The sequence below is a fragment of the Capricornis sumatraensis genome, chromosome 3 (assembly GCF_032405125.1).
Source record: "Capricornis sumatraensis isolate serow.1 chromosome 3, serow.2, whole genome shotgun sequence".
Classification (NCBI taxonomy): Eukaryota; Metazoa; Chordata; class Mammalia; order Artiodactyla; family Bovidae; genus Capricornis; species Capricornis sumatraensis.
Genome location: NC_091071.1, coordinates 162,333,945 through 162,361,767, shown reverse-complemented (window position 1 = coordinate 162,361,767; position 27,823 = coordinate 162,333,945). Strand labels below are relative to the sequence as shown.

The 27,823-nt window shown below is 43.5% G+C and overlaps 1 protein-coding gene across 1 annotated transcript in view; it reads left to right on the top strand.

The window, feature by feature from the left end:
- The first annotated feature begins 489 nt into the window (after positions 1–489).
- Positions 490–27,823, top strand: part of DNER (delta/notch like EGF repeat containing) — a 374,284-nt gene continuing 346,950 nt past the window's right edge. The window contains exon 1 of the mRNA XM_068968497.1: positions 490–744. Coding sequence (XP_068824598.1) covers positions 490–744 — 255 coding nt within the window. The remainder of the gene's footprint in view (positions 745–27,823) is intronic.

Below are 27,823 nucleotides of genomic sequence, written 5' to 3'. Positions count from 1 at the left end.
GGCTGCGGCCAGTCCGGCACCTGCTCGCCCCGCGGCGGGCGCGCGCTGCCAGGCACCTGGAAGCCCGTAAAGTCCTCCCCGCGCTGGCATTGACCCCGTCCGCCCCTCTTTTCTTCCCGAGCCCCTCCGAGCTCCCCGCCAGGTCCGCATCACCACCGCTGTCCCCTAGAGCAGCTTTTGGACACACCCCCGACTCTGACCGCACCCCTCGTGGCTGGGGGCCCCCTGTCGGCCTCTCTGCTCCGCCTGCCCCAACTCCTGGTTTGGGGGAAAGGATACCCACCTCCCTCCCTCCCCTTCCCGCCCGGAGCCCCGCCCCCGCTGGCCCCGCCCACAGACCCCGCCCGCCGTTGCCCCGGGAACCGCTCATCCCGCATCTGCAGGAGGCGCCCGGCCGGACCGAGCTGTGTTCTCGCCGCTAGCACCACCGCTCCCGCCGCCAGCGCCGCCGCCGCCCCAGCTCCCGCTCCCTCGCCCTCTCTGTCGGCCATGCCGCCCCGCCGCACCCCGGCACCCGCCCTGCTGCTTCTGCTGCTACTCGGCGCGGGGCCCCGCAGCGGCTGCCTGGCCAGCCCGGTGCCCGCTGCGCCCCTGCCCGTGCCGGGGCCATGCAGCGCGCAGCCCTGCCAGAACGGGGGTGTGTGCTCCCAGCTCCCTGCGCCCGACCCTCAGTCCCCGGCCGCCGCCGGCGAGCCCAGCTACAGCTGCACCTGCCCCGCGGGGGTCTCTGGCACCAACTGCCAGGTGAGTGGACGCGGCGGGCGCGGGCCACTGCGCGCTTGTCCAGTGCGGGGCTCCAGGGGCCTGACCCAAGCTTCTCCCTTTTCGGGGTGGGCGATGGAAGTGGCCTCTTGGCTCGCGTGGACGCGGACCCCTGGCCGACCTTGCAAGTGTCTCTTCTCTGCCTATCCTGGTTCTCCGGCCGTGCCAGCCCGGGGCTTTCGGGGCGCTCCGTTCCAGGGCCTGGTGCCTACCCTGGCCCTCATACTTCTGGCACGACCATGAGCCGCCAAGTGGCGCGCCCCTCTCGCCCGGGCCGAGCCACCCTCCGCTAGAGCCGGGTCTTTGTGCCCGCCCTGGCAGCAAAGAAGGGCCAGCCTGCGAACGACCCTGGCGGGATGTTCATGTCTAGGTGACCCCTACTCTTTGTTCCGCTGGACCTGAGGATGAGCTGTAAGACCGCCAGGGAGTGGCAGGCTCCGTGCCCGGTGGTCGGGCATTTCCTTTCCTTTCCAATCCCCTTGAGGGCTCTGACAAGGCAGCTGGAGATCGAGAGGTCAGCTGCCTCCCCGCGGCCAGCCCTTTCTGAGCTCAGGAGGAAGCGCTAGAGCCGTAGGAAACACTCGAGGGGACGTGGCGAGTGGGGCTTGGTGCGCAGCCTTCCCGGCCGACTCTCCTGGAGGCGCACGTTTAGGGCAGGCAGCCAGGCTGAGGGAAGCTTCGAGGAAGCATGGGGCCAGGCGAGGGACGGGAGATGGCCAGCTACTGCCTGTGGGTTTGGGATTTCGAGAAGAATTTGGCAGATAATAAACGAGGCTGGTTTAAAGAATGTTAAAAGCTCCGTGAAACCTACTGAACTCTTCACACCAACGTTTTCAGTAGGTGACTTGGCAGCCCTGGGTGTGCAGGTAGAAAACCCCCATGTCTTGGTTCCAAGGTAGGGGCAAAGAGTGGATTTATCTGAAATGATGAAATTAAACCAAGTGAACGTGGAACATAATTGGAATCAAGTGCTTTCTTCTGTCCATTTGGAGGGGAGGAGTTTATTTCATGTAAATCTGATAGAATGCCCCAAAAGTTACTTTGAGAATGCTTAGATGCACTTTTATTCCTGTGGTGAAGAGGCCACATGTGGTATGATGTGGTTTGATAGGATAGGGTGGGTTAGGCTTTAATATTTTTTAGTTAGAGGTGAACAGGACTGAGAAGCTTGACCTTGACAGACAATTTTTGCTATTTTCTAGAATTTTTTTTTTTTTCCTTCTGGGTAGTAGCAAATTGTCAAGCTGACCCTCTCTTTCCAGTTTTGTGCTCCTCTTTGTTAGCTGGTTCCAATGAGCTGATGAGATGAGGACAGGATGAAGAGGGGATAATGATGAGAGTGTGAATGAACCTGGGAGTAAATTTGGGGAATGAGGACTCTCTGGGGAGATGCCAGTTGGAGCCATATGAGCCATTAGGACGAAATCCTGCTCACTGATGTCCCCTGTTGATTGATGATGTGTGTGGTGTTTACTGGAGAAATGAGTTGCCTAATTGCTTCCATCAAGCCACTCTCACATTTCCATGTCTGCAATCTGTCCTTGAAAGAAATGGTTGATTTGGACTCAGAGTGTAGTAGCAATAAAGGTAGGTTAGCGTGCAGATCAGTTTAAGTTTATGGGAGGAGACTGAACATAGGGAATTTAACCCAACTCTGGGACTTATTCTTTTGGTAACTCTAAAAATATAAGAAATCTTTAAGAGAGAGAAAAACCTCTTTAGTTCTTCCTAAAGATGATTCACAGAGAAGCATAAATATTTTTTGTCCTAAAGTGGGGTTTGACATAGATTGTGTTTATTCAGAGACGAGTCATGAACTGATGCACAAATATTGCAGAACAATTGGTCAAAACAGTCAGGTCTCTAGCTCTGATCTGAGAAGGTCTTAGCTGTGTGAATGTGAGGAGAAGCTGTACCGGGTGTCCAGAGTTCTGAGTTGAAGAGAGCTGGAGTTACTGTAATTCTAACAGGAAAGCTTAGCAAATTTGGAACCTGATCTGACTTGGTTACCCAGGAGAACTTAACTGAGATGATTCAGACTCTTATAAACCCATAACAAATGGATTCCTGTTAATTCTAACTGAATCTTTCATTATCTTGCAGTAACACTCGAGACTCATTTTCTATTGAGGGGGAAAAAGGTAATCTGAATAGAGACGTTAAACAGAGGAAAAAGCCCCTTACACATACTCAGTTACAGATAGGGAAATGGATGTTAGCGGTTGCAGACCGTATGGTTGCTGAAACAGACCGGCATGCTTGCTGGATAAATTGAATATGGAATTCTACCTGTACGTGAAGAGAATTCTTTAGACAGCGAGTGTCACCCCTCCCCCAGCTACAGAGACAATAATGTCAGCAATGGAAACACCGAACGTAACTCTGAGATTCCCTTCCTCCCTGCCTCCTCCCTCTCTTCCTTCCTTCCTTTCTTTCTCTTCTCCTCTCCCTCCTCCCTCTCCTTCTATTTTGGGTATGTGTTGCAAGGTTAAGAAAGCCATGAACCACTAATTGGGCTTAAAATGGAGTAAGGCTGTCTTCAGCTTCTGTGTGGTCACTTGGCTGATGTTCCGGCAAGGCCATGGCTCCAGGCAGTGCTTCCGGGATCAGCTGGTGACGGAAGTACCCTGGCTCTGGGAAGTGGTGTGAATAATGTGAAGGAGAATCTGTGGGTTTGAAGCTGAGCCGCCCCCATTGAACCTCCTGTTACAGGCAATCTAAGCCATGTCTCAGGTTCCTCGTCTTTGAGGATGGGATCTGCCTCATAGGGTTGGTGATGAATGGTCTGATTCTGTTTTTTTGATATTTGATTGCTGTCAAGCGTCATCTGTCCCTCTTTCCCTTCTGCCCACATGGAGGCAAGCTGATAAGATGGCCTAGGTGCTCTTTCCATTGGTACTGGCTAGAGGTTCAAGCCATGCAAGACCCTGTCCAGACTTGGAATACATCTTAAGATACATCTTTTTTAAAGTGTTAGAGCAGACTGAAAAGTATGAAACCCTAAGGATCCAATGGATTCTAAAGATGTATATGGAAATCCAACCTACAGAGACGTGGTGACGATGATGACGATTGCTAACTCTTTTCTGAAGTTCTTGCTATGTGCCAGTGCTATTTCAGGGGCTTTACAGATATAGCTCCCGAGTTCTCCTAGTGTCCTGTGAGCTAGGTGCTGGAACCATCCCCATTATTTAGATGAAGTGCAGAAAAGTTAAATGACTGCCCCAAGGTCACCCTGCTAGTCAGTGTAGGATTTGAACCAGGTGGCTGGCTTGATGTTATTAATAGAGCTGTAGAGTCTGAAGGATGCCAAGATGAAAGTCCAGTCTTGTCCCTGTTATTTTTAGCTATGTGACCTTAAATTAGCACCATAAACTCTTTGAGTCTTATCAGTGAAGAGGGGATGGAGTGATTTCTGAGTCTGGCTTTCCTCTAAAACATCCTGTTTTGCTCTGAAACACAGTTCAGGTGGCTGTTCCCAGCTGGAACGAAAAGCTTCAGGACTAATAAAGACACAGAAAATTCTCCTTGTGGTGCCTACCAAGCAGGACCTTCCTGCAGAGTTAGAATCATAGGTCCTGCCTGGCTGAAGTTATTTTTTGCTGTCATGAAAGCATATGGATACCACATAAAAGACACCTAAGTATTTCTGATAGACTCGAAAAAAACTTCAAATTAAAAAAAAATTATTGAAGCTGCTGTTCTTGCCTTCCTGGTTCATTTGGGGAAGCAGGCAGGCATCAGAGGTGGCAGCTGCTGGGTCAAATTTTCTTTTCGATGAGTGGTACAGGAATGCCTCCCTTCCACTGAGCCTTCCTTCACATGTAAGGATTATTTAAATTTGTGTTTTTTTGTTTGGAAAGCTCTTTTATTTTAATGAAATGATTCTTTGTCAAATATTCAAACAGGCAGACACCTGTTTGTTTTTTCTTGTCATGTTCCCTGGGAATCTTACCCTTTGGGATTAAAATGAAAATGTGTCAGTTTCTTCCCTTGGAGGAAAAAGGGGTTTTTGGAGTTGCTTTTTATGCAGTTTTACCCACTAAGCTGATTCTATAATCCTCTCTTTGATTAAACACACTAACTTGAAATAATGGTTCTGCTTCTGATGAATTTTTGATTGAAGTTTGCTAACCAAAAACAACAAGGGATTCTAGCACTTTGCACAGCATCAGCCTTCTCTACTGAACTTTTTGCACAGATTCACACACATGCATGCACACACACCAGTTCACATTGTGATTGTACAAAATGTTCTACGTTAGCTGTCAAGAGACATTGCTCCTTCCTCTGACTTTTCTATAGGTATTCATGTTTTGTGAACTTGTGAGAGAAATTGAACCTCTCCGAAGTTCAGTGTTCATATCTCCAAAATGGGCTAGTAATGCTATTGTCTTATTTTCTTTCTTAGAAAAGGTACAGTTAATAAATGGGAAATTGTGAATTTTTTTTCAATAAATATAAAGATGTATGGGAGAATTATTTCAAAATTTGTTGAGAAAAAAAGTAAAATGTTGCATAAATACAAGGTATACTGCTAAGAGAAAGATTATGTTTCTCATATAAAATATGATTACACTAGTCTGTTTGGTGTCTGTGATTGTTTTCCTTCAAGCAACAGACAACTTTTTCTCCCTACTAGGATGAGTTATACTACAACCTCAGTTTTTAAAATGAAAAAATTCATTGTGCTGAAAATTTGATAAATGTTTGGTTCTCTTTATTATGAAAGAGACAATTTCTCAGAAAATTCTCAGTGACTTCAAGTTTTCTTTTGAAACAAACAGATAAAGCTCATCTAAATCCTTTGAGCGATTTTAAGAACGGAAAGAAACAGTTGTTTTTCTTGGCATTATGAAAATGGAGTGATTTCTTATTTGGTCTATCTGGTGCATTCTTAGGAAACATCATTTTTCTCAGCTTGGCCACCTGACAAAGATGCATTTCTGTCTTTAGCTTCTTTGCTTAAGCTTCTCATGTGACATAGTACCATCCAAAGTGCTTTTGTTTATGCCCTCATTTCAGGCATCAAACAGGAAAGAAAACCTATCTGAAGCTGAAGGGTATTTGAGTCAGAAAACGGAATGGCTGAGTTATATTTTTAGATCTTACTGATTCAGGAGATGGCTGTGGTCAGTGTTAGGTCAGTGCTGCCTAACCCAGAGCCAGGAACGTCCGAAATTTGCCCCCCAAACAGAAAGTCCAACAGCACAGTAAAGTTTGTGGATAGAATTTTTTAAAAAGCTTTTTTTAAAGAGAAATTTTATCTTTTTTTTCCCATGTGAGCCATTTTTATAGTGTTTATTGAATTTGTTACAATATTTTATGTACAATTTGTTACAATGTTTTATATTTTGAATTTTTTGGCCACAAGAATGTGGGATCTTAAAGGTTCCCTAACCAGGGATCAAACACACCCCCTGCATTGGAAGGCAACGTCTTAATCACTGGACTGCCAGGGAGGTCCCTAGACTTTCTTTGTATTTCCTCCTTCCTTCTTTATTTACACTGATGTTCAACCCTGGCTGCATGTCAGAGTCGCCTGGGAGCTTTAACATCAGTGAGTGCCTGGATCCCTCTACTCTCACCCCCAGGTTCTGATTTAATTGGTAGGGCCTGGGCACCTGGGATTTTAAAATGTCTTCCAAGCAATTCCACTGCAGGACCAGGGCTGAGAAGCCCCCTCTAGACTCTGGACATCTCCCCTGCAGCCTGCCCTGCTTGCGGCATGTGGCAGGGAAAAAGAGTACAAATCCCAACCTGCTCTTGGACCTTCTCATCCAAAAGCCCCTAGCTTCAGATGGCCTGGAATTTCTGGCTCATGCTTTCCTCCAATGGCAAAGATTTTGCATCTTAAAGTGGACTTTAAGTCTCCAAGAAGCTGGCATGTGCTGGATTGTTAAGAGTCCAGGCAAGGGAATCAGACCTAGGGTGGACTCTGAAGGTCCTCGGATAAGTAATTCATTTTTCTGCAGCTTGATTTTTCTCTTTTGTGAAAATGGGATCCCAATGCCAACCTTGAGATTTGTTGTGGATTAGAAAAGCATCCAGCCCGATGACAGGCCCAGAGGAGACACCTATTAAGAGCTAGTAGCCATTGTGTATATCTGTAAGAGGAATCTTGTTTATTTCATGCTTTTCCCTTGGCTATATATTATATATATATATATATATATATATTTCTACCTGATTTCCAAAAAGACTAAAATTCCACCAGTAGAGATTCTTTTCTTCGGTTGTGATATATCAGATACTAGAAAGCTCCGATTTTGGTGCTGACTCCCCGCTGCATTCACTTTTGTTAGTTTCTCCTCTGTAGCCGCCTTACCAGGTAGGTGCCAAACAACAGAGAAGAATGTGGCCTGAGCATGCGCAGGCCACCTAGCCTTTTATGGAATCATTCATTGCTTCATTTGAACTCTGACCTACCTTTGGTCAACAATCACAATGTGAGTCGGAGTGCCGTTGTCTTTAAGAGGAGGGGCTTCTCTAAGTCAGCCACTGATGCTCCCCAGGGTGAGTGAGGGCAGAACAGGACCCCAGACAGGACTGCCAGCTTCAGGACTCCAGGAGCACTAGGCATCCTACAGCAGACAGGCCCCCTGCCAAGAATGGTTTTAACATTTTAAAATGATTGGAAACAAAAATAAGAATAAGGTTTGGGGATGCATGAAAATGATATGAAATTCCATTTTCAATATCCGTCAGGCTTTGTGGAACACAGCCACGCCCATTGGTTTAAGTACTGTCCATTCATTTAAGTACAGCGGAGCAGACTAGTTGCAATGAACAAGATGGATTACAAAGCTGAAAATATTTATCTGGCCCATGACATAGGGAGAGGTTGACTGACTATTTTCACAAACGTTGGTGAAAAGAATTTACTTTTCCATTTTTATTTGACTGAGCTAAAGACTGGTCCTGGTCCCCCTTGCCAAGTCCTTCCACAGTTTTTCTTCTCAGGGGGTGTTTGTAGCCAGGCTCTAGGGTCCAACCCTAAGGCTGTATCAGTGTCTCTCCCACAGCATCCTTAATTTTTAAGCAAAGTGAAGTGTATTAATATAAGAAAATGCTAAGTATATCTTCCATATACTACCCAAGAAAGGGAAGATATAGGAAATATGAAAACAAAACCAAACTCTCTAACTTTAAACTGACCGTCCTGATTATTCCTTACACGCAGGGTTTTCAGACTCTATAAAAACAATTAAGGTATAGTTTGCATACAGTAAAATTCACCCTTTTAAGCATTCAGTTTTATGATTTTTGAAGTATAGTTGTGTAGCTGTTTCCATAATCAGGATATAGACTAGATCATTACCTTCATAAATTTCAACTTGCCCCTTTGTGGTGAACCCTCTCCCCAGCCCCAGCCTCCACTGATCTGATGTCTGTCCTTAGAGTTCTGCGGCTTCCAGAACATCGTATAAATTAAATCACACAATAGGCGTGCCGCTTCTACTTGGTGTAAGGCTTCTGAGGTTCTATGAATCAATAGTTTTTCTTTTTACTGCTAAGTAGTATCCCACTGTATGGATACACCACTGTTTAAATTACCCTTTCACTGGTTGACGACTTTCTGGTTGTTTCCAGTTTTTGGTGATTATGAATAAAGCTGCTGTAAACATTCATCTACATTTAAGTGGGCATGTTTTCATTTCTCTTTGCCACGTACCTAGGAGTGGGATTGCCGGGTCACATGATAAGGACATATTAAACTTTACAAGAAGTTGCCAAGCTGGTTCCCAGCATATTACTTTGCATTAAGTGAGAGCTCCAGTTGCTTGCATCCTTATCAGTTCTTGGTATCATTGGTGCTTTAGGTTTTAGCTATTCTAATACCTGTGTGTAGCAGCATCACACTGCTGTGTTAATTTGCATTTTCATAGCAATGGATGATATTGAGTATTTTTTAATGTGCTGTTTGCCATCCATACCTTTTCCTGGATGAAATATTTGTTCAAATGAGTTGTGAGAATTCCTTCTATATTTTGGGTACAAATCCTTTAGTCAGTATGTGACTTGCAAATATTTTCTCCTAATCTGTGGCTTGTCTTCTTATTTTCTTGACAGTGTCTTTTGAAGGGCAGGTTTTTAGAACTGATGGAATGTAATGTATAATTTTTTTCCTTTTTTGATTTGTGCTTCTTTGTCTGTTGTATGTAAGAAATCTTTGATTAACCCAAGGGCAGAAAATTTCTCTCCTATATTTTCTTCTAGACTTGTATTGTTCTAGGTGTTACATTTAAGACTTTGACCCATTTAGAGATAATAGTTGTATTGGTGTGTGGTTTAGCGTATGAGTAGCTTTTATTTATTTTTGGCATGGGAATATCCAATTGTTTCAGAAATAATTGTTGACAAGACGCTCTGCTGAATTATCTTGGCATCTTTGTTGAAAATCATTTGAATGTACATATGTGGGTATATTTTATTCCATTCCATTGACTCTCTATATCTGTCCTTCTGCTAGTTTTATATGACCTTGATTACTGTAGTTTTAGAGTAAGCCTTGGGGTCAGGTTGTGTGAGTCCTTTAAATTTGTTGAGATGACATGAAATTCAAGACTCAGGATAGCATGTCACATCTAGATAGAAATTGAGGTTCTTAACCTGGAACCTACAGATGGTTTCAAGAGTATGTCGATGTCTTGAGAGTCCAACTTTTGTATGTCTTTGTTCTCCTAGAGACTCTTGAAGAAGTCTTCCACCAATAAAATAAAATAACTACGGGAACAGAGGAAGAAGAAACTAGTTAAATGCACAAGGAACTTCTGGGCATGGACTAAAGCATGTACCAAGAACCACCCTGGGACCGTGAAGGAGCTCCCAAATAGGGGTGCCAGATAAAATACAGGATGTTCAGTTAAATTTGAATTTCACATAAAAATGAATTTTGTTTCCTTTGTGTCCCACATATTGCACATTGTTCTTCTGAAATTCAAATTTAACTGGGAGTTCTGTAGTTTTAATTTGCTTAGTCTGACAACCCTACCTGAAAATCCTAACTAATCCCCACTCTGATTCCCAGCTTTGCTCTGAAGAGTTCCTCAATGACAATTTAAATTCTTGCCAAATAGTTACACAAGGCCAATTTTATTAGCTTGCATTTAAAATAATAACTTAGCTCATAGTTTTATATCTTCATGGTCCCTTTCAAGGGCAACTGTCAAACTGTGTTACAGTATTAAAAATGTGTAAAAATATAGGCAATAAGGCCACTGATAAACTTATCTTACCCTTTCCCCACCTCTTCTGCTAGTCTCATGCCTCTGCAGTCATTATTGTTCGTGTTTTGGTGTATAGTTTTACATCGTCCTTTCTGTACATTTATGCATATGTGAAGCATATGTAAATTCTCATATATCCATGCAGCTATTTTATATAAAGAAGAGATAATCTTATGCATACTATTCTGCAGATATTTTTCTTAATCTATTGTGAAAATCTTACCATGTCTTAAAATAGAAAGCAAGCTCAGTCTTTTTTGATGGATGAATAGTATTCCATTATGTGAATATTTATGTACTCAGTTTTTACTGAAATGCACTATTTTAATTTTTCCATTATAAATGATGTTGCAATGACTATATATGTATGTAAATAATTATATGCAATGACATATGTGTGTGTATATATATGTATATGTATGTCAAAAGTTACATATATTAAGCATTTTAATAAGTATTGCTAAATTGCCATCCAGAAAGATTGAACAGTTTTGCTCATTTGCACACAGCATTTGAGAATGCCTGTTCATGTATATTTTTGTTAATCCTGGTATCCCAGATTTTGATTTATTTTTATGTGTTAACCGATAGATAAAACATGGTATCTTCCTGGTTCTCTTTGCATTTTAAAAATTGTCAATGAAAGAAAACTTTTTTTTTTTTTAAATGAATTGCCTATTTTTATTTCTGCCTGATTTTCTTTTGGGTTGTTCATTTTTAAAACTGATCTATTGTGGGACTTCCCTGGTGGTCCAGTGGCTAAGACTCCATGCTCCCAACGCAGGGGGCATCGGTTCAACCTCTTGTCAGGGGAGTAAGGTCCTGCTTACTGCCTGGTGTGCCAAAAAAAAACAAATGTTAGTCTGCAGTAGTTCACTGTTAATGAGAAAATCAGCCCTTTGTCCTTTGTGTTATTAATATTTTCCCCTACTTATCTTTTCTCTTTTGATTCTGTTTATGCTCATTGTTTTGCCCTTTAGAATTTTATCATTTTTTGTTCTTATTTATAAATCCAAGTTCATCATGGTCAATAGGTTTTAATTAGAATTCCAATGTTTGATACCAGTACTATATTGTACAACATTTTGAGAACTGCCTAATTTGAACCAGGAGTTTGCTTTTAAAGAATTCTGTTTTGGCCAAGATTTATATTGACAGGACTGATCCTATTGTCTTTTTAGAATGTATAATTAAACATAACTAGCCCTAGTTTATGGCTATTTCAAGAAAGGCTGGCATGGATCTTCTAAATCATATTTAAATACTTGTAATTTGTCTTGATTTTTTTTTTGAAGCTGAAATGCTGTAACCATTTTATTAAGATGCTTCATTCATTTTTACAAAAGAACTATTCAGCAAAGTTCCCTTTTAATAATTGGCATGGGTTTCTTAGTATTTTGTTAAAATCACCAAGTTAATCTTAATGGCATTATTGGATAACAGAGTATTTCTTAGAAGTTCTTGATGGTGTAATGGTCTGATTTCAAAAAGTGTTCTCTATCCAGGCTTGGGCAGAAAAAGACTCATCTTAATATTCAGCAAAATGCAAATTTCCCTTATGCTTTAATTTCATGTTATATATTTAGCACTTTTTCCCTTGAGAACAACCCCTTTTTTTCCTGACCAGGAATTTTTGTGGTCCTCTATTTTCATTTTCACTCTTTAAAACTGGCCATTGGGGTTTTTTTGGTTGTGCAAAAGGGAATTCTTTTATTTCTGTAGAAAAGCTTCATAATGAGAGAAATAATAAGTGAGACAGAGAAATGAGAACTCATATTAGCATTTCTATGAGGCTTAAAATAAACTCTCAGCTGGAGAGAAGTAAATTTAATATTATTATGTTTTCTTTTATAAAGAAGGAGTAGGATGGGGGTAGGATGGAGATTTGGGGGCTATACTGACTGAAAGAAAAATCACTCTTGTTTTTGCTTTCTAAGGAAAAAAAATCATTATGTTCAGCCTTAAGAGGGCTAAAAACTATGCTCAGTGTGCTGACTCCTTTAAAAAAATCTCTTACATGAGGTTTTCCTTGCTCCCCTCACCTTCAGTGGACCCTTGAGATGTTTTGTATGTTTGGAAGAGGCTTAAATTTTTTTTTGTTGGTGTACAGTTGATTTATAATGTTGTGTTGATTTCACATGTACAGCAAAGTGAATCAGTTATCCATATCCATATCCGTATATCCACACTTGAGATTCTTTCCCCATATAGGCCACTAGAGAATATCGAGTAGAGTTTCCTGTGCTGTGCTTGAGTGCATGTGAAGTCGCTTCAGTTGTGTCTGACTCTTTGCAACCCTATGGACTGTAGCCTGCTAGGCTTCTCTGTCCATGGGATTGTCCAGGCAAGAATACTGGAGTGTGCTGCCATGCCCTCCTCCAGGGGATCTTATATGCCAGGGTTGAGGTCTTCTTGCTTCTGTCCTTGCCCAGGCACACAGCTTCCCAGGTAGTCCATTCCCGGCCTGGTCTGTGGCCCCAGTTCTCATGACATTCTGCTTGCCCACTCCATTGTCTCTTCCTGAAAGAGCTCAGTGTCTGGGGCTCCCTGCAGGAAGACATGTGCACTAGCGAGCTGTGTCTTCTGACTCAGCCTGGGCTCCGAGCCCTGCTCATCGACCCCAGCGATCAAGCCACATTCTAGTACCTGTGTCTGCTGAACTCCTTTGGGAGAAGGAGGGAGCTGGCCAGGAGTACTGGAACCACTGTGAATAAGCAGCTCTAGATGTCATTGGTCTGCTTGCTTCACTTCACTGAGAAGAAAATCGAGGCCAGAAAGTGCAAAAAAAAAAAAAAAAAAGCAGGGCCATCCAGATCCTAAGTAGCCACATACAGCTTGAGGATGGTCTTGGCATCTGGTTGGTTGACCTTCACATGCCTGGTGCCGTCCCCTTCTCTAGGCCCTGGCACCCATGGGGCACATGCAGTGTGCCCGATGTGGCACAGTGTGGAGTCTCTCTGGTCATCATGCTGTATCATCTGAGCATGGACTGGCTCCTGTGGGTTTATGTAGAGCACTGACATAGCTAGTTTTTTAATGAGCTCAGTATAAATGAGAAATTCTAGTGGGCAAGGAGGTCGGACCCCTTGCCCTTGGTGATGGGCCTGCAGGGCTGCAGGCTGAAGATCACTTGTTGCTTAGCAACCACTGCCAGGCTTTTTGTTTCTTCCAGCCTGAACCTAGGTAATATCCTCAGGGATTGGGATTCGGGCAGCCTGGGGGCTCAATCTGGGGGCTTCCCTGGTGGCTCGGTGGTAAAGAATCTGCCTGCCAATGCGGGAGATGTGGGTTCGATTTCTGGGTTGGGAAGATCTCCTGGAGAAGTAAATGGCAACCCATCCAGGATTCTTTCCTGGAGAATCCCATGGACAGAGGACGCCTGATGGACTACCGTCCATAGCGTTGCAAAGAGTCAGACACGACTTCGTGACTAAAAAATAACAACAAAGCTTAATATGGCCTTTAGTGCACAGCCTTCTACCCTAAACAAAGAAACAAACAAACAAATACCTTCAAGGAGCTGGCAGTTCTGGCAACTCTGGATAGTTTGTGGCCCAGAGAAGCTCATAAAACAAACTGAATCCTCAGGTCAAGGGCTCAGCCTAACCATCTGCTTCCCATTCGTCCCTCCATTTCCATGACTTGGAATCTTCCAGGCCTGACCTACTCACAGTCTGACACTGAAACACGCTTTTTGTAGAATGCTGGGGGAGGGGGAGGAGATGATGCTCTTTGTCTTTCAAAGCAAGGTTAGTAATCTAAGGAACTCATCATTTCACTGGCAGTTTCTGAAAGTGAAAGTGAAGTCATTCACTCCTGTCTGACTCTTTGCGACCCCATGGACTGTAGCCTACCAGGCTCCTCTGTCCATGGAATTTTCCAGGCAAGGGTACTGGAGTGGGTGGCCATTTCCTTTTCCAGGGGATCTTCCCAACCCAGGGATTGAACCCAGGTCTCTCGTGTTGCAGGCAGATGCTTTACCATCTGAGCCACCAGGAAAGCCAGTTTCTGGGCACTGATTAAAATGGTGTTGGAGGAGGTCATTGAGAAGACTTCACTGCTAGTTGATTTTCCAGCTTACCCTGAGCAATTGGTAGCTCCTCACCCATCCCCATCTCATCCTTGGAATGTGCATTCTGCCCACCATTACCATGATGAGAGCCATCTTCAAGGACATGACCTTGAGAGCAACATGTTGTTGAGACCATCTGGACTGGAGACATGGCTGAACCTCTACATAACTTTTAAGATTCTGGAGGGCAGGGATGGAAATCTGTCCTGTGATGCCCAAGATATACCTCATAAGTAAGTTTCTTTGCTTATTAAATCTGCCACCTGCTGATCCACAGGGGTCTGCCTTGTCCTCACTCTACAGGGGCTAATTTCAGATTTCACCCTGGAAGCTCACGAGTTTTCAAACTGACAGATGGCAACACATTTTGTAGACTTCTAGAGCTTGGAACCATCCTAGAATTCATCTTGGCCATTTCTCTAATTTTGCAGAAGAAAGTGAAGACCAAAGAGACGAACGTCAGAGTCAGGAATCGAATATTGCTTGCTTCCCGTCTTTGGGCTCTCTTCACCAAGGAGTTTAAGCTTAGACATTTGGAATCACAAGGACAGTCCTCTGGGCAAGTATGGTGGGAATTGCCCATAAGAGTGTATGTAGGTTCTTACAGGCATTCAGGTTCACAGTCAGTATTCAGTTACTTATGTGCCTGGCAGTGTGTGAGGCTCCTTTCTCTGTATTATGTATTTTCAATCTTTACATTTCTTTGGAGGAGGCACTTCCTTTGCTTGATAGGTGAGGAGACTGGAGTGGATAGAGTATCATCGTGATTTACCCAAGGTCACACAGTGGCTGGGTTGATACTGGAGTCCCCTGTCTACATATGTGGTGTTGTCTTCATGTTACCACAACTGTCTACTGCTCATCCTTCCATGTATAGAAAAATTCATTATACATGATGTTGAGCTCGGTACTGAAATTTATCCCATTCAGTTGAAGACTTAAAATGGTGAAATACTCACTGTAATCATTGCATCATTTTATTTTTTGGCAATTAAGAGACATCTTAGACAAGCAGGCCATTGTTTTAAGATGGTCTCAACATAAAACCATTTTCATCTGGATCAGAAACAATTTTCTTGCATGGCTTAATGTTTTTGCCTAACACCTTCGGAAATCATTGTTAAAAGTGTAATTTTGTAATTTAATTGATAGAAAACCTCTAAAAATAAAATGAGTTTTATTAGAATAATAATTAACTTGCAGTAATCACTTGTAATTCACAAAATTCAGTAATTTGAATAACCATAGCTAAAAGCCAGTAAAATGACTAATTTTAAGATGATTGTGAATTTTGTATGTTTCCATGAGTATGAGTAGACCAGAAGTACAATTAAAAGTGTTTTGCTAAGTAGACATAACTGTGTGTGTGCATGCTCAATTGCTCAATCTTGTCCAACTCTTTGGACCCCATGGACTGTGGCCCTCCAGGCTCCTCTGTCTTTGGAATTTTTCAGGCAAGAATACTGTAGTGGGTTGCCATTTCCTCCTCCAGGGGAAGGAGGAAATTCAACCCAGAGATTGAACCTGAGTCTCCTGCATTGGCAGGTGGATTCTTTACCTCTGAGCCACCTGGGAAGCTCGTAGTCTTAAGAATGTATTAAGCACTCTTATAAGGACTTCAGTGATAATGTCTGAGGTTCTTATCTTATAGATGAGAAAAATGAAGATGAGAGAGGTTTGAAAACCAGGCCAGATCAAGATTCTTTCACACTTGTAGCAGGTGTTAATTAAAAGTCCTTGGGTTGCAAGCAACAGAAAGCTCAGATAGCTCAAGCAAGAAAGGAAGTCTCTAGTTTCATGGGACTGAAAAGTGTAGACACTATGGTATCAGGGACTCAAATAATGTCATCTGGGCCATGAGTCTCTCTATCTCTCTGCCCCACTTTCCTCCGTTTTGACTTTATTCTCAGATTCCAGATGGTGACCTCTGGCAGCTCCAGGCTCACACCATCCTTACTGCCAGTGACCCCAAGGGGACAGAAGAGCCTCTTTTTCCAGTTGCTTGGGAAAGTCCTGAAATTAGCTTTGATTGATTGACATGGGTCAAATGTGTGTCTCTGAGCCAATCATTGTGGCTCAGAGATTAGATTCTGAGCATTGACCAGCCCTGGGTCGTGTGTCCAGCACAGGACTAACCCTAGTCAGACTTTGGGGACCAAGATTGGAAGGAATGCTTTTTTAAAGGAAATCATATACTGTTCTCAGAACAAGGGGTAATAGCTGTTGAGAATAAAGTCAATGGATTCCCAATATGCCTGCTGCCTTTCTCTTTATGATGATTCTTCATACTTGAATGGTGTTTCTCCAAAAATGAATTCCTCCTGTCTGCCTCTTTGCATTCTGTCTCCTTGGGACTTCCTGGAAGGGTACTTTTTATGATGCTTGTGTGTAAATTTTGTTGCCATGTTAATCTCTATTGTTCTTTTTTTTAAGTGATTTAAATATCTTACTTTGGAGAGCATATGTAGATCAGGTAGTTTCAAAATATTGTACTATGTGTTTTAAGAGGACTCTCAATATCTGTTTTTACACCCACCCTTACACACACACACATACACACACACACACACAATGTTAGAAAATGTGCATGTGTTTTGATATCTGGTGTTCTAGAGCTGTTCAGAATTGTTTAGCTGATATGCATTTCATCTTGATGACACAGATATTTAAATTGATAAAAGGATCACAGGCAATAATGAGCTGAAGTCCCCTCATCAGTTAATGGACTCTGAAGCAAGAGTGATTATTCCAGGGACTGGAACAGTTCAGTGGTTGATGTCGTGGGAGGCTTGAGACTTGGGATCAGAAGACCCAGATTCTGGCTTGGCCACTTCTTAGGACAGAGAGACAGCTTGTTGTTTTGTGGGAGACATGTTAACATAACTGGCTAGAAAAGAGGACCACAAAGCAATCCATCAATCAGTGGAGGAGAACAGACAACTCTCCCTTGTGGAAGAATTGCAGGTAGTTTATGGATATACTGTTCCTTAGAGGGAGCCTAATCCCCCCTCCTTAACTGTGGGCTGTATAGAGTGACTTCCTCCCAAAGAATACACTGTGCAGATCAGGTGAATGAGTGATCTTAAGAGCAACCAGATGCTCTGCTAGGCAATCAAGGTCATCATCAGCAGTGATAAGTCATGGTAATAGCATGCCCCCTTGACATTCCAGCTTGTGATTCATCCAACCTCAGATATGCAGATGAAACCACTGTCATGGCAGAAACTGAAGACCCTCTTGATAAGGGTGAAAATGGAGAGTGAAAAAGCTGGCTTAAAACTCAATATTCAGAAAACTAAGATCATGGGATCCAGTTCCATCACTTCATGGCAAATAGCTGGGGAAAAAGTGAAAACAGCAGAAGATTTTATTTTCATGGGCTCCAGAGGCGCTGTGAACAGTGACTGCAGCCACAAAATTAAAAGACACTTATTCCTTGGAAGAAAAGCCTTGACAAACCTAGACAGCATGGTAGAATCAAGAGACATCACTTTGCCGACAAATGTCCATATAATCAAAGCTGTGTTTTTCCAGTAGTCATGTGCAGTTCAGTTCAGTCGCTCAGTCTTGTCCAACTCTTTGCAACCCCATGGACTACAGCATGCCAGACCTCCCTGTCCATCACCAACTCGCAGAGTTTACTCCAACTTATGTCCATTGAGTCGGTGATGCCATCCAGCCATCTCATCCTCTGTCGCCCCCTACTCCTCCCACCTTCACTCTGTAGTCATGTACAGATGTGAAAATTGGACCATAAAGAAAGCTGAGTGCTGAAGAATTGATGCTTTCAAACTGTGGTGCTGGAGAAGACTTGAGAGTCCCTTGGCCTGCAAGGAGATCAAACCAATCAATCCTAAAGGAAATCAACCCTGAATATTCATTGGAAGGACTGATTCTGAAGCTAAAACTCCAATACTTTGGTCACTTGATGTGAAGAGCTGACTCATTGGAAAGACCCTGATGCTGGGAAGGATTGAAGGCAGGAGGAAAAGGGGGTGGCAGAGGAACAGATGGTTAGATAGCATCACTAACTCAATGGACATGAATTTGAGCAAACTCCTGGGGATAGTGAAGGACAGGGAAGCCTGGCGTGCTGCAGTCCATGAGGTCATAAGAAGTAGGACATGACTTAGAGACTGAACAACAGCAACAACCCTTGACATGATGTAATGAAAACGGCACTTTACTCCTATGGGTTTCCTCTCCCCAAATCCACAATCCCAGTTCAATTGTGATAAAAATGGCAGTTAAGTCCTTGATAGAAACATCTGTGTGTGTGCTCAGTTGCTTAGTCATATCTGACTCTTGTGACCCCATGGACTGTAGCCCACCAGGCTTCTTGGTCCATAGAATTCTCCAGGCAAGAATACTGGAGTGGGTTGTCATTTCTTCTTCCAGGGGATCTTCCTGACCCAAGGATAAAACTCACAACTCCTGTGGCTCTGACATCAGCAGGAAGATAAGTCCTAATGTTCCTAATTGAGGGACATTCTACAAAATCTCCTCAAAATTATCAAAGTCATCAAGACAAGGAGAGTCTGGGAAAGAACCTGTCACAGCCAAGAAGAGCCTGTGAATCCATAAAGGTCACCTGTAATATAGGATCTTGTAATAGGAGAAGGACATTAGGAAAAAGCTAAGGAAACCTGAATAAAGAATAGACTTTAGTTGGTAATAATGTGTCAATATTGGTTCATTTATTGTGACAAAGATACCAAACTAATGCCAGATATCAGTGATAAAAGAACCAAGTTATGGAGTGTATGCTAATTCTCTGTGCTCTCTTCTCAACTTTCCTGTAAATCTGAAAGTATTCTAAAATAAAAAAAGTTTACTTAAAGAAAATGAGCTTCCCTCACTTCAGCCAAAAGTATTTTATCAAACTCTGATTCCATCCAGGCCCTGGCACTGGGAGATCCGAGATGAATTAGATGTGTTCTCTGCACCTGTTTGTTATTGGGCAGATGTTAAAGCAGGTTCAGGGAGGTGGAATGATTTTTCCAAAGAAGAGCAAAAGTCTGTCATTCCTTGAGACTCAGGGATATCTGTAAGGCATATTTTGTCTTGTAGGCAAAGGGGGACAAAACATCTTGCCTCCTCCATCAGTGGTCCTCAACCCTGGCTACACATTGGATGAGGCGTCCCTAGTGGCTCAGATGGTAAAGGTCTGTCCACAATGCAGGTGATGCAGGTTTGATCCCTTGGTGGGGAAGGTCCTCTGGAGGAGGGCATGGAAACCCACTCCAGTATTCTTGCCTGGGAAACCCCATGGATAGAGGAGCATGGCAGGTTACAGTCTATGGAGTCAGAAAAGTCAGAAGCGACTAAACCACTACCACCAGAGAATCTTTAAAAATGCAAATATCTGTGTACTAAATGCTCAAAAAATGTTATTTACTCTTAAAAAAGTACAGATGCCTGGGCCTTACTCCAGACCTATTACATCAGAATCATGGGGTGGGTGTGGTGTCTGGGTGGCCTTTTGACGAAGGACCCCCTAGGTGATTCTGATGGGCAGCTATGGTCCAGGACCACTGGCCTGGTTATACAGCACATTTTCGAGTCATTCCTCTCCCTTCTGGAATAGCACCTTTCTTCTGCTTTCTTGGTTGAGAGCTTGGTTTGGTTTCTTTGCTTGTGTTGGTCTGCTCCAAGACAACGTAAGCCTTCCCTGAAAACTGTGGCAGTTCAGGTCTGCCATGATCACATTAAATTGGTAATTCTATGTTCTTGTCCTCTCCTCTTATTTATCCAGCCGTGGGATTCCGCATTACGTATTCAGTCCCTTCACTCTTCGGATCCAGGGATTTTCATCCTGGTTCTGTGACCTTGAGCAAGTTACATCCTGTCTCTGAGCCTCGCTTCCCTCAGCTCTAAATTAGACCCCATCAAGTGTATCTCTTCTGGTTGCTGAAGGTGACAGTGATTCAGGTCCCAACTGAACACATGGCTTTGATCCATCATCTGCCAGCCCAGGAACTTTCCTTCTTTATAGGAAAATTTCCTAAACTGTTTCTTTCTTTTCTTTTTCAAAAATAAATTTCCATGTGCATTTTGCTCTAATGCCTGTAGAAAGTGGACTCAAATATTTGCAGAATCATCCGATATAGTTTCTAAAAAGAATCAAAGGATATACTTTTCCTGGTTCCTTTCTTTGAGACCCCTCTCGAAGCAACTAGAAGAAATGTGTGTTTTTGTTTATTTCGTTCTGCAAGGGTGATTGGAGTGGACTGGTGAAGATGACTTTTCTTTGTCTCTGTCACCCTTGTGTTGACTTTAAATGAGAATCATTGTGGTGCAAAGTCAGTTGGCTTCAAACTGAATCTTGAATATGTGCTTTATGGTTCAATATTTCCACTGATAAGAACAGTTCTGGCCTGTCATAAGGGCCAATATTATAGCGCAAATGAAGCATTTTGCTAGAGCCTACATGATCTGTAATGATCTCTCTCAAGGCTTCATACTGGCTCCATTGCTTTATTGTGTTCCAAATTTCAATTTTTGTTGCTCGAGAGAAAGTAAGACATTTGTTATACTGTTGTCTGAATCAGATCAGTTGGGCTTTGTCTGGTAATTCCCTTTATGCATTATTTTCTATAGAACTTGACAAATGATTAATCAACATGACACATTCTCATCTTGCATATGTTTCTTTGGGGAAATTACTGGAGTTAGTTGGCTGCATTGTTGAGTACTTAGTTGATATCTGAGCGTGGAAGAGAAGCTTTAACGTAGGGCTTAACATGCTTTGGAAGGTTTACTTGTAAACATCCTAAGACTACAATGACCCACTGATGCAAAATAATTGCAGCCTTCAAATTTAATTACTCCAGTTATGCTTGCCAAAGGTTGTTCCATTAGGAATCCTGCATTTGAACAGAACAAACTTTTTAGTCTTGGTACCAGGGTAGTAAGCTAGGAAGAATTCTTAGTGGGGAGTAAGGAGACTGTGTGTGTGTGTGTGTGTACTCAGTCATTCATGTCTGACTCTTTGTGACTCTATGGACTGTAACCTGCCAGGTCCCTCTGTCAATGGAATTTTCCAGGCAGAAATACTGAAATGGGTTGCCATTTCTTTCTCCAGGGGATCTTCCTGACCTAAGGATTGAACCTGTGTCCCTTGTGTCTCCTCCACAGGTGGATTCTTTACCATTTACGCCACCTGGGAAGCCCATAAGGAGGCGAGATCCCATCATTAGCTTGCAGTGGGAAACCACCTAACCTTTCTGGGTCTTAGTTACATCATATCAGTGCTTTCAGCTTCTCCAAGGTTCCATTGAATGCTGTAATCATTTTGGTGGTAGGAGCTCTTACATTTGTCCAATGGGGCCAGAGAGGGCCTTTGGTGGTGTCTGCCCCCTCCATTGGCCCAGCCTCTCCAATTAATGATAGTATGCCTGTCTGTGAATGCACTTTCAGAAGGCAGGGAGTGCCAAGAGAGTTTCACACTGGTAGGTGGTGGCATTTCCTCTTCATCCAATTTGAATTAAATGGGACCAACATATATTTTTTTCTGGCTTGTTTTTTTGCCAGGTTGCATCTCCAGCGTTTGCTGGTATGCTGATGTGAACACTGTCATCTTGCTTCTTTTCTTCCAGGATATTTTAAGGCTAAGATAAATTGTGTGAAGAAACACATTTTAAAATGGTTTTAAACTTTGCATATGTTTAAATGGGTTTTCACAGGAGAAATATGTCTAAACTTTTGCATCGTTAGAAAGTTACGGCTCTGCCAAAGCCACCTGCTAGAAGCAAGATAGGAATCAACTAACTCCTTCTGAGGTGAAAGAAGATAGCTGTAAACCAAGGCCAAGGTGGGGAGGGTGAAGCAGGGGGAAGTGGGGGAACACAGGGACCTTCAGCTTCCAGCGTATATATTCAGCTTGGATTCTTGAATCTGTTTAAAATATGTGTTCAGCTGACACATGTTTTCTGATCTCTCCCAGGAACCAGTCTTATAGATGAAATTCTCATACGTGCTAAAGGTCAGTCTTCGAGACATGATGTTTCATTCAGGATTAATCCTGCTGCCTCAGGGGTCAAGCTCCTAGAGACAATTGAGTCCACCATTTAGAGGCATCTGCCACAAACGACAGACCTAGGATCCCAGGACCCCAAAGCCGGTCCTGACAGGGTGGGAGTGGCTGCAGCAGCAACTCACACTTTGCTGCGTCTCAGTCTTCAAGTCAACACGGGGGAAATTTCCATCTTCTTCACTCATTTCCATGATTCAAGGGGAGGAAAGTGGCCTGTTCAATGTAGCCAAAGCTATAAAGTTCAAAGGTGCAAGAATGTCGTGCTGCACCTGATGTTTGCTTCAGAGAATCCAGGGTGGGAGGGGTTACCTGCTAGTGTAGGTAAGTTTGGGCTTCAAGGTGACTCAGCAGGACCCAGCTTATACCGGGAGAGGGCTAGACTTTTCCAGGAAGGTCCTTTCGGTGTCTCTAGTCATAGGAGGGGCTCACAATCCCCTGCCTGTGCTGTTCTGGTGAAATACATTAGGGAAGACTATTATTTATGTAAATTTGATGAGAGATGAGAAGGTTTCGGGCCACGTGTTTGCTGATGTGAGTTTACTACGGTAGAAGATTGGCATAGATTCTACATCACGACTAAAAGTTGTCAAACTCTTGCTGGCCAATTTTAATTACTAGCCAGACTAAGAGGACAGAAAAGGAGGAAAGAAATGATGACAGTTAAGATAAAGTTGAGTGAGAATCCATCTGGAGATCATTTTGGCCCAAAGCAGCGCCAGATATACAAATATTATGGGAAATTATTCTATTAGCCTTATCATTAAATTTGGCAGCTACTGATATTAAAATATTGTGACAGATTAAAATAATTTCAAGTTGCATTGAAAATATATCCCTAGAAGTGAAATGAGCACTTCTTTGGATGTTGGGTTATAAAAATTTGTTTAGTTTTCTGGAAAGCAATTAGACTATATGGATCAAAAATCTTGATGTCTGTTGACTCTGGAATACCTCTTTTAGGAGTTTGTTCTTAGAAAGTTGTTGGAAATTTGAACAAAATTTTATAAACAGAGGTAGTCGTCACAGCGTTATTTACAATAACCCTAAATTAGAAAATGGCTATATGTCAAGTTTTAGAAAAAATATTTATATGTATTTGGCTGTGTGAGGTCTCAGTTGTGGCACATGGAGTCTTTCTGTTGAGGCATGTGGGTTCTAGTTCCCTGACCAGAGATTGAACTTGGGTCTCCTGCATTGGGAACTCCAAGTCTTAGCTGCTGGACCACCAGGGAAGTTCCAAAGTGTCATGTTAATAGGAGACTGTTTCAGTAATGGTGTAGCTCTGTGATGGAGATTTATATACACATTGCAAATGCGTGCTCAGTTGCAACCCACAGACTGTAGCCTATCGGGCTCCTCTGTCCGTAGAATTCTTAGGCAAGAATACTGGAGTGGGTTGCCATTTCCTACTGCAGGGGATCTTCCTGACCCAGGGATCAAACCCATGTCTCCTGTGTCTCCTGCATTGACAGGCAGATTCTTTACCACTGAGCCATCTGGGAAGCCCCAGACATTGGAAAAGGTATTTTTTAAAGATAACTTGTACTTATGATATTAAATGGAAAAGAAAAAAAAAAGAAAAGAACCAGTGCTGTAGTCACAGTTAGTTTAAGGTACATAAAATGACACTGGAATGAAGCACACGCTGTCTTTTGACAGACTGACTATAAAACCAGTTGAACTCTGTGCCTCTCAGTTTTTTAGAAATTTGGCGTTTTGCAGTGTGTCTGTTGATACTTCATTGTGATTTGAAGGGAGCTGATGACAAAGTCCATGAAAGTTATTCCTCCCTAACATATTGGGGTGACTGGGATTTCCAGGATTAGAGTCACTTGTTTGGATTAGGACTTCCAGAAGGTCCTTGTCTAGACTGTTAGGGAGTGGGGGGGAGGGGTGGTATTAAGCCACCAACTCACTCCACTCACAGGGTTTTGTTTTCTAGTTGAGTGGGAGCCTGCAGCTGGGTTTCTTGGTCGGTGGTTAGAAGGGGTCTGCTGGTCTCTGCACAAACACGGAGGGTGGGCCGAGTGAGGCTCAGGATGTGGTACCAGAGCAGAAACCCAGCGGTTTGCTTCTGTTGGTTCATTAGAATTTCTGGAGTTCCTGCCTGCTCCCTCCTCCCAGCTTGAGCTGGCCCAGACTCATATCTTTGGCTGGCTGTTCCTGGACTCTGCCTCTTTGTACCCAAAGCTGGCGAAAGCTGGCGTGGAACCGGGGTGCTGGGCCCAGCTGACTGGGTGGGTGGGGGGTGGAGTGGGGATGGAGGGCAGGCAACAGCCGTGCCACGTGTGCAGCAGCCTCCCCCCTGTAGGCTCCACTTTGCACGGAGTGAGAGTGGAGTGGTGTTTCGCTGCTAAAATGGGACTTCTGGAATTTCATGAAGACACAGGCCCATCTCCGTCTCCTGCCTCCCTCCGATCTGTGCCTACCACGTGCATTCCATCTTGGGAGAGGCTCACAACACACTTTTCTGCCCCAGCCCTTTGTATGTGACATCCCTCCAGAAAACTTCTCTTTCCTTGACTCTGTCAAGGAGAGGGCTGGCTCTCCTTCAGATACTATTAAATAGCACCTCCTGAAAGAGTTCTCCTCTGATCACTTTATAGAGATCTTTGCGTGTGTGCTCAATTGCTTCAGTCATGTCTGACTCTTTGTGACCCCATGGACTGTAGCCCATCAGGCTCCTCTGTCCATGGAATTCTCCAGGTAAGAATACTAGAGTGGGTTGCCATGCCCTCCTCCAGGGGATCTTCCCGACCCAGGGATCGAACCTGCATCTCCTGGGGCTCCTGCACTGCAGACGGTTTCTTTACCTCTGAGCCTTCCATATCCCAGTTCTCATCACGACTGAGAGACTGTTGGTTTACCTGTTTCTCATCTTCCCTTGAGGCTGGTTGCCATGTCTCCTGGAGTGATTGCTCCGTGCCTGGCACCTGAAGTTGCTGCATGACTGTTTGCTGAATGAATAAATCATAAATGAATGAATGAAGAGTGTGTAAACTGACTCTTAGATTTACAATCACCAGAATGAATGGACAAGTGTTTATTGTGGAATATATGTTATTTGCTAAGTTCTCTGTACAGGACTGTGAAGAAAGCTGAGCGCCAAAGAATTGATGCTTTTGAACTGTGGTGTTGGAGAAGTGAGAGTCCCTTGGCTGCAAGGAGATCCAACCAATCCATTCTAAAGGAAATCGGTCCTGGGTGTTCATTGGAAGGACTGATGCTAAAGCTGAAACTCCATACTTTGGCCACCTCATGAGAAGGGTTGACTCACTGGGAAAGACTCTGATGCTGGGAGGGATTGGGAGCAGGAAGAGAAGGGGATGACAGAGGATGAGATGGCTGGATGGCATCACAAACTCAATGGACATGAGTTTGAGTGAACTCCAGGAGATGGTGATGGACAGGGAGGCCTGGCGTGCTGTGATTCATGGGGTTGCAAAGAGTTGGACACGACTGAGTGACTGAACTGAACTGAACTGTACAGGCCAGTTGATCTGTTCTTCTTTGCTGAGATAAGAATGATGGTGATTGGGGTTTCCCTGGTGGTCCAATGGTTAAGAATCCACCTTGCAATGCAGGGGACCTGGATTGGATCCTTAGTTGCATATCTAAGATTCCTCATGCTGTAGGGCAGCTAAGCCTGTGTACTCTAACTACTAAGCTCCCATGCCCTGGCGCCCATGAGCCACAGCTAGAGAAACTTGAACTGTGCAATGAAGATCCTATGAGCCGCAACTGTGTGCCAATGCAGCCAAATAAATAAGTATATTTTGTTTATAAAGAATGTTGGTGGTGACAACCACTAACCTGGTTGGGTGAGCTTGACAGGCATTGCCTTTGTCATCGACATGCATCTTTTCCTTCAATTTTTCCAACAATGTTGAGAGCTCTGCTAGGAAAGGAACAATGACATTCAGTATTTGAAACAGCCATGTTCAACACTGTTCTCATCATTTTTTTGTTCAAATTAGTAAAATTGCATCATCCATTTAGTGATTAACTCCAAATTCAGGGTAGGATGGAAATAAAAATGAAAATGGATCTTGTGGAATAGTCATTTACATGCTTTATTTAGACAGAATAGTTTTAATAATTCTAAAACTTTTAAATAACTGTTGAATTGAAAACAGCATTATTTTACCAATGAACCTTTCATTCTTCAGTCTCTTCAGAGCTGTGGGTTGCTAGGCAACTGAAGACCAGAGTCCTCTAAACTTGTTGAGTTATTGCCCAATCACAGCCCTGGTGGATAGGAACAAATCAACAAAGATAAAAACGTGCCCCAGAATGATTATAATAATTCAGTGATTATCCCGATTGCATTCTAGAGAATCACATTTATTCCAAACCATATGCTCAGTCTCTTTATTTTTTTACTAGGTCACGGGAACAGCTTTTATCTAAATTATCTTTAACTGTGGATTCTCATTATAATTCTCAAAAAGTAAATTATTTTAAATTAGTTTCAGTTGGAAAACAGCCCATGATGCTTTGATTTGTGATGAACCATAGGCTCTAAGTAGGTCATAATCATGAAGACCAGATTTGGTAGGAGATTTTTTTGTTTGTTTTTTTCCCCTGCAGATTGTGGCCTATGAAAACTAGGTTTGGGGGCTGTATGCCAGGAGTCACACAGGTCCCAGTGCAGCCTTGTCACTCTCTGGGCAGCTTTGGACAGGTTTCTTAAACTCGGTCAGCCTTAGTTTTTTTGTCTGTAAAATGGAAAAACAACAGCATCTCCCTTAAACAGGAAGCTTCTGTAATGGATGGGATCCGAATAGTGCCTTGTGGTTAGATGATGGAAACTGTAAATTTTTTATGTCATCCTAAAGACACTGGGGAGCTTTTGGAGAGTTTATAGAGACCCCTTCTCTTTCCTGCCATCTTTCACCACCCCCACTGATAAGCAGAGGCTTATTTGGGTCTGGGGGCTCAGCGATCATCGTTTTGATCATCTATTGTGGAGAAACAAATGATCCCCCAAATGTAGTAGCTTAACTCAACAACCGTTTAATTGATTTGCTCATGAATGTAATTCAGGCAGGGCGTCCGCTGGGCCTGACTGGGCTGGAGGAACCATGGCAGGGCCATGTGACTGCATGAAAGGCAGGTTGGTGCTGGCTTTTGGCTGGATGCTCTGCGGGCTGTAGCCGAGACCTCTGTCTTCCTCCACGTGACTTCTCTGTGGGGTGGATTGGGCTTCTCACAGCATGGCAGGCCCCGGTGAGTGGGACTTTTAGCTGGCTTCCCCAGGGCAGAAAGGCAGAAACCTCCGGGGCTTCTTAAAGTGGAAGCCCAGGCCTGGCACAGTGTCACTTCCACTGCAGGCCGTGGGTCGAGGCAGATCAGAGCTCCAGTCCAGACTAAAGAGGAGGGGTCTACATAAGGCCTCGGTTGTGGGAAGTGTGGCTCATTGACTGCCTTCACAGTAACAGTCCATCAGAACCATCCTGCTTGTTTTCCGAGTTCGGCCTCCAAGTCTCTGGGCAATAAATGCCTCCTTCCCTCTCCTGATATGTTCACATCATGAGAATTAAAAATCATACCTACACATTGCAAAGTGTCTCTGGTTGAGAACCGCTGGTCATGTATATGTTCAAGGGCTCTGAGGGTAGGCAGTGTGGTTGTAAGGGGTACTTAGCAGAGTGCCTGGCACAGGGTGAGTGACGGACTTGTTTATATCATCACCACCATCACCATCACCGCCAGTGTTATCAT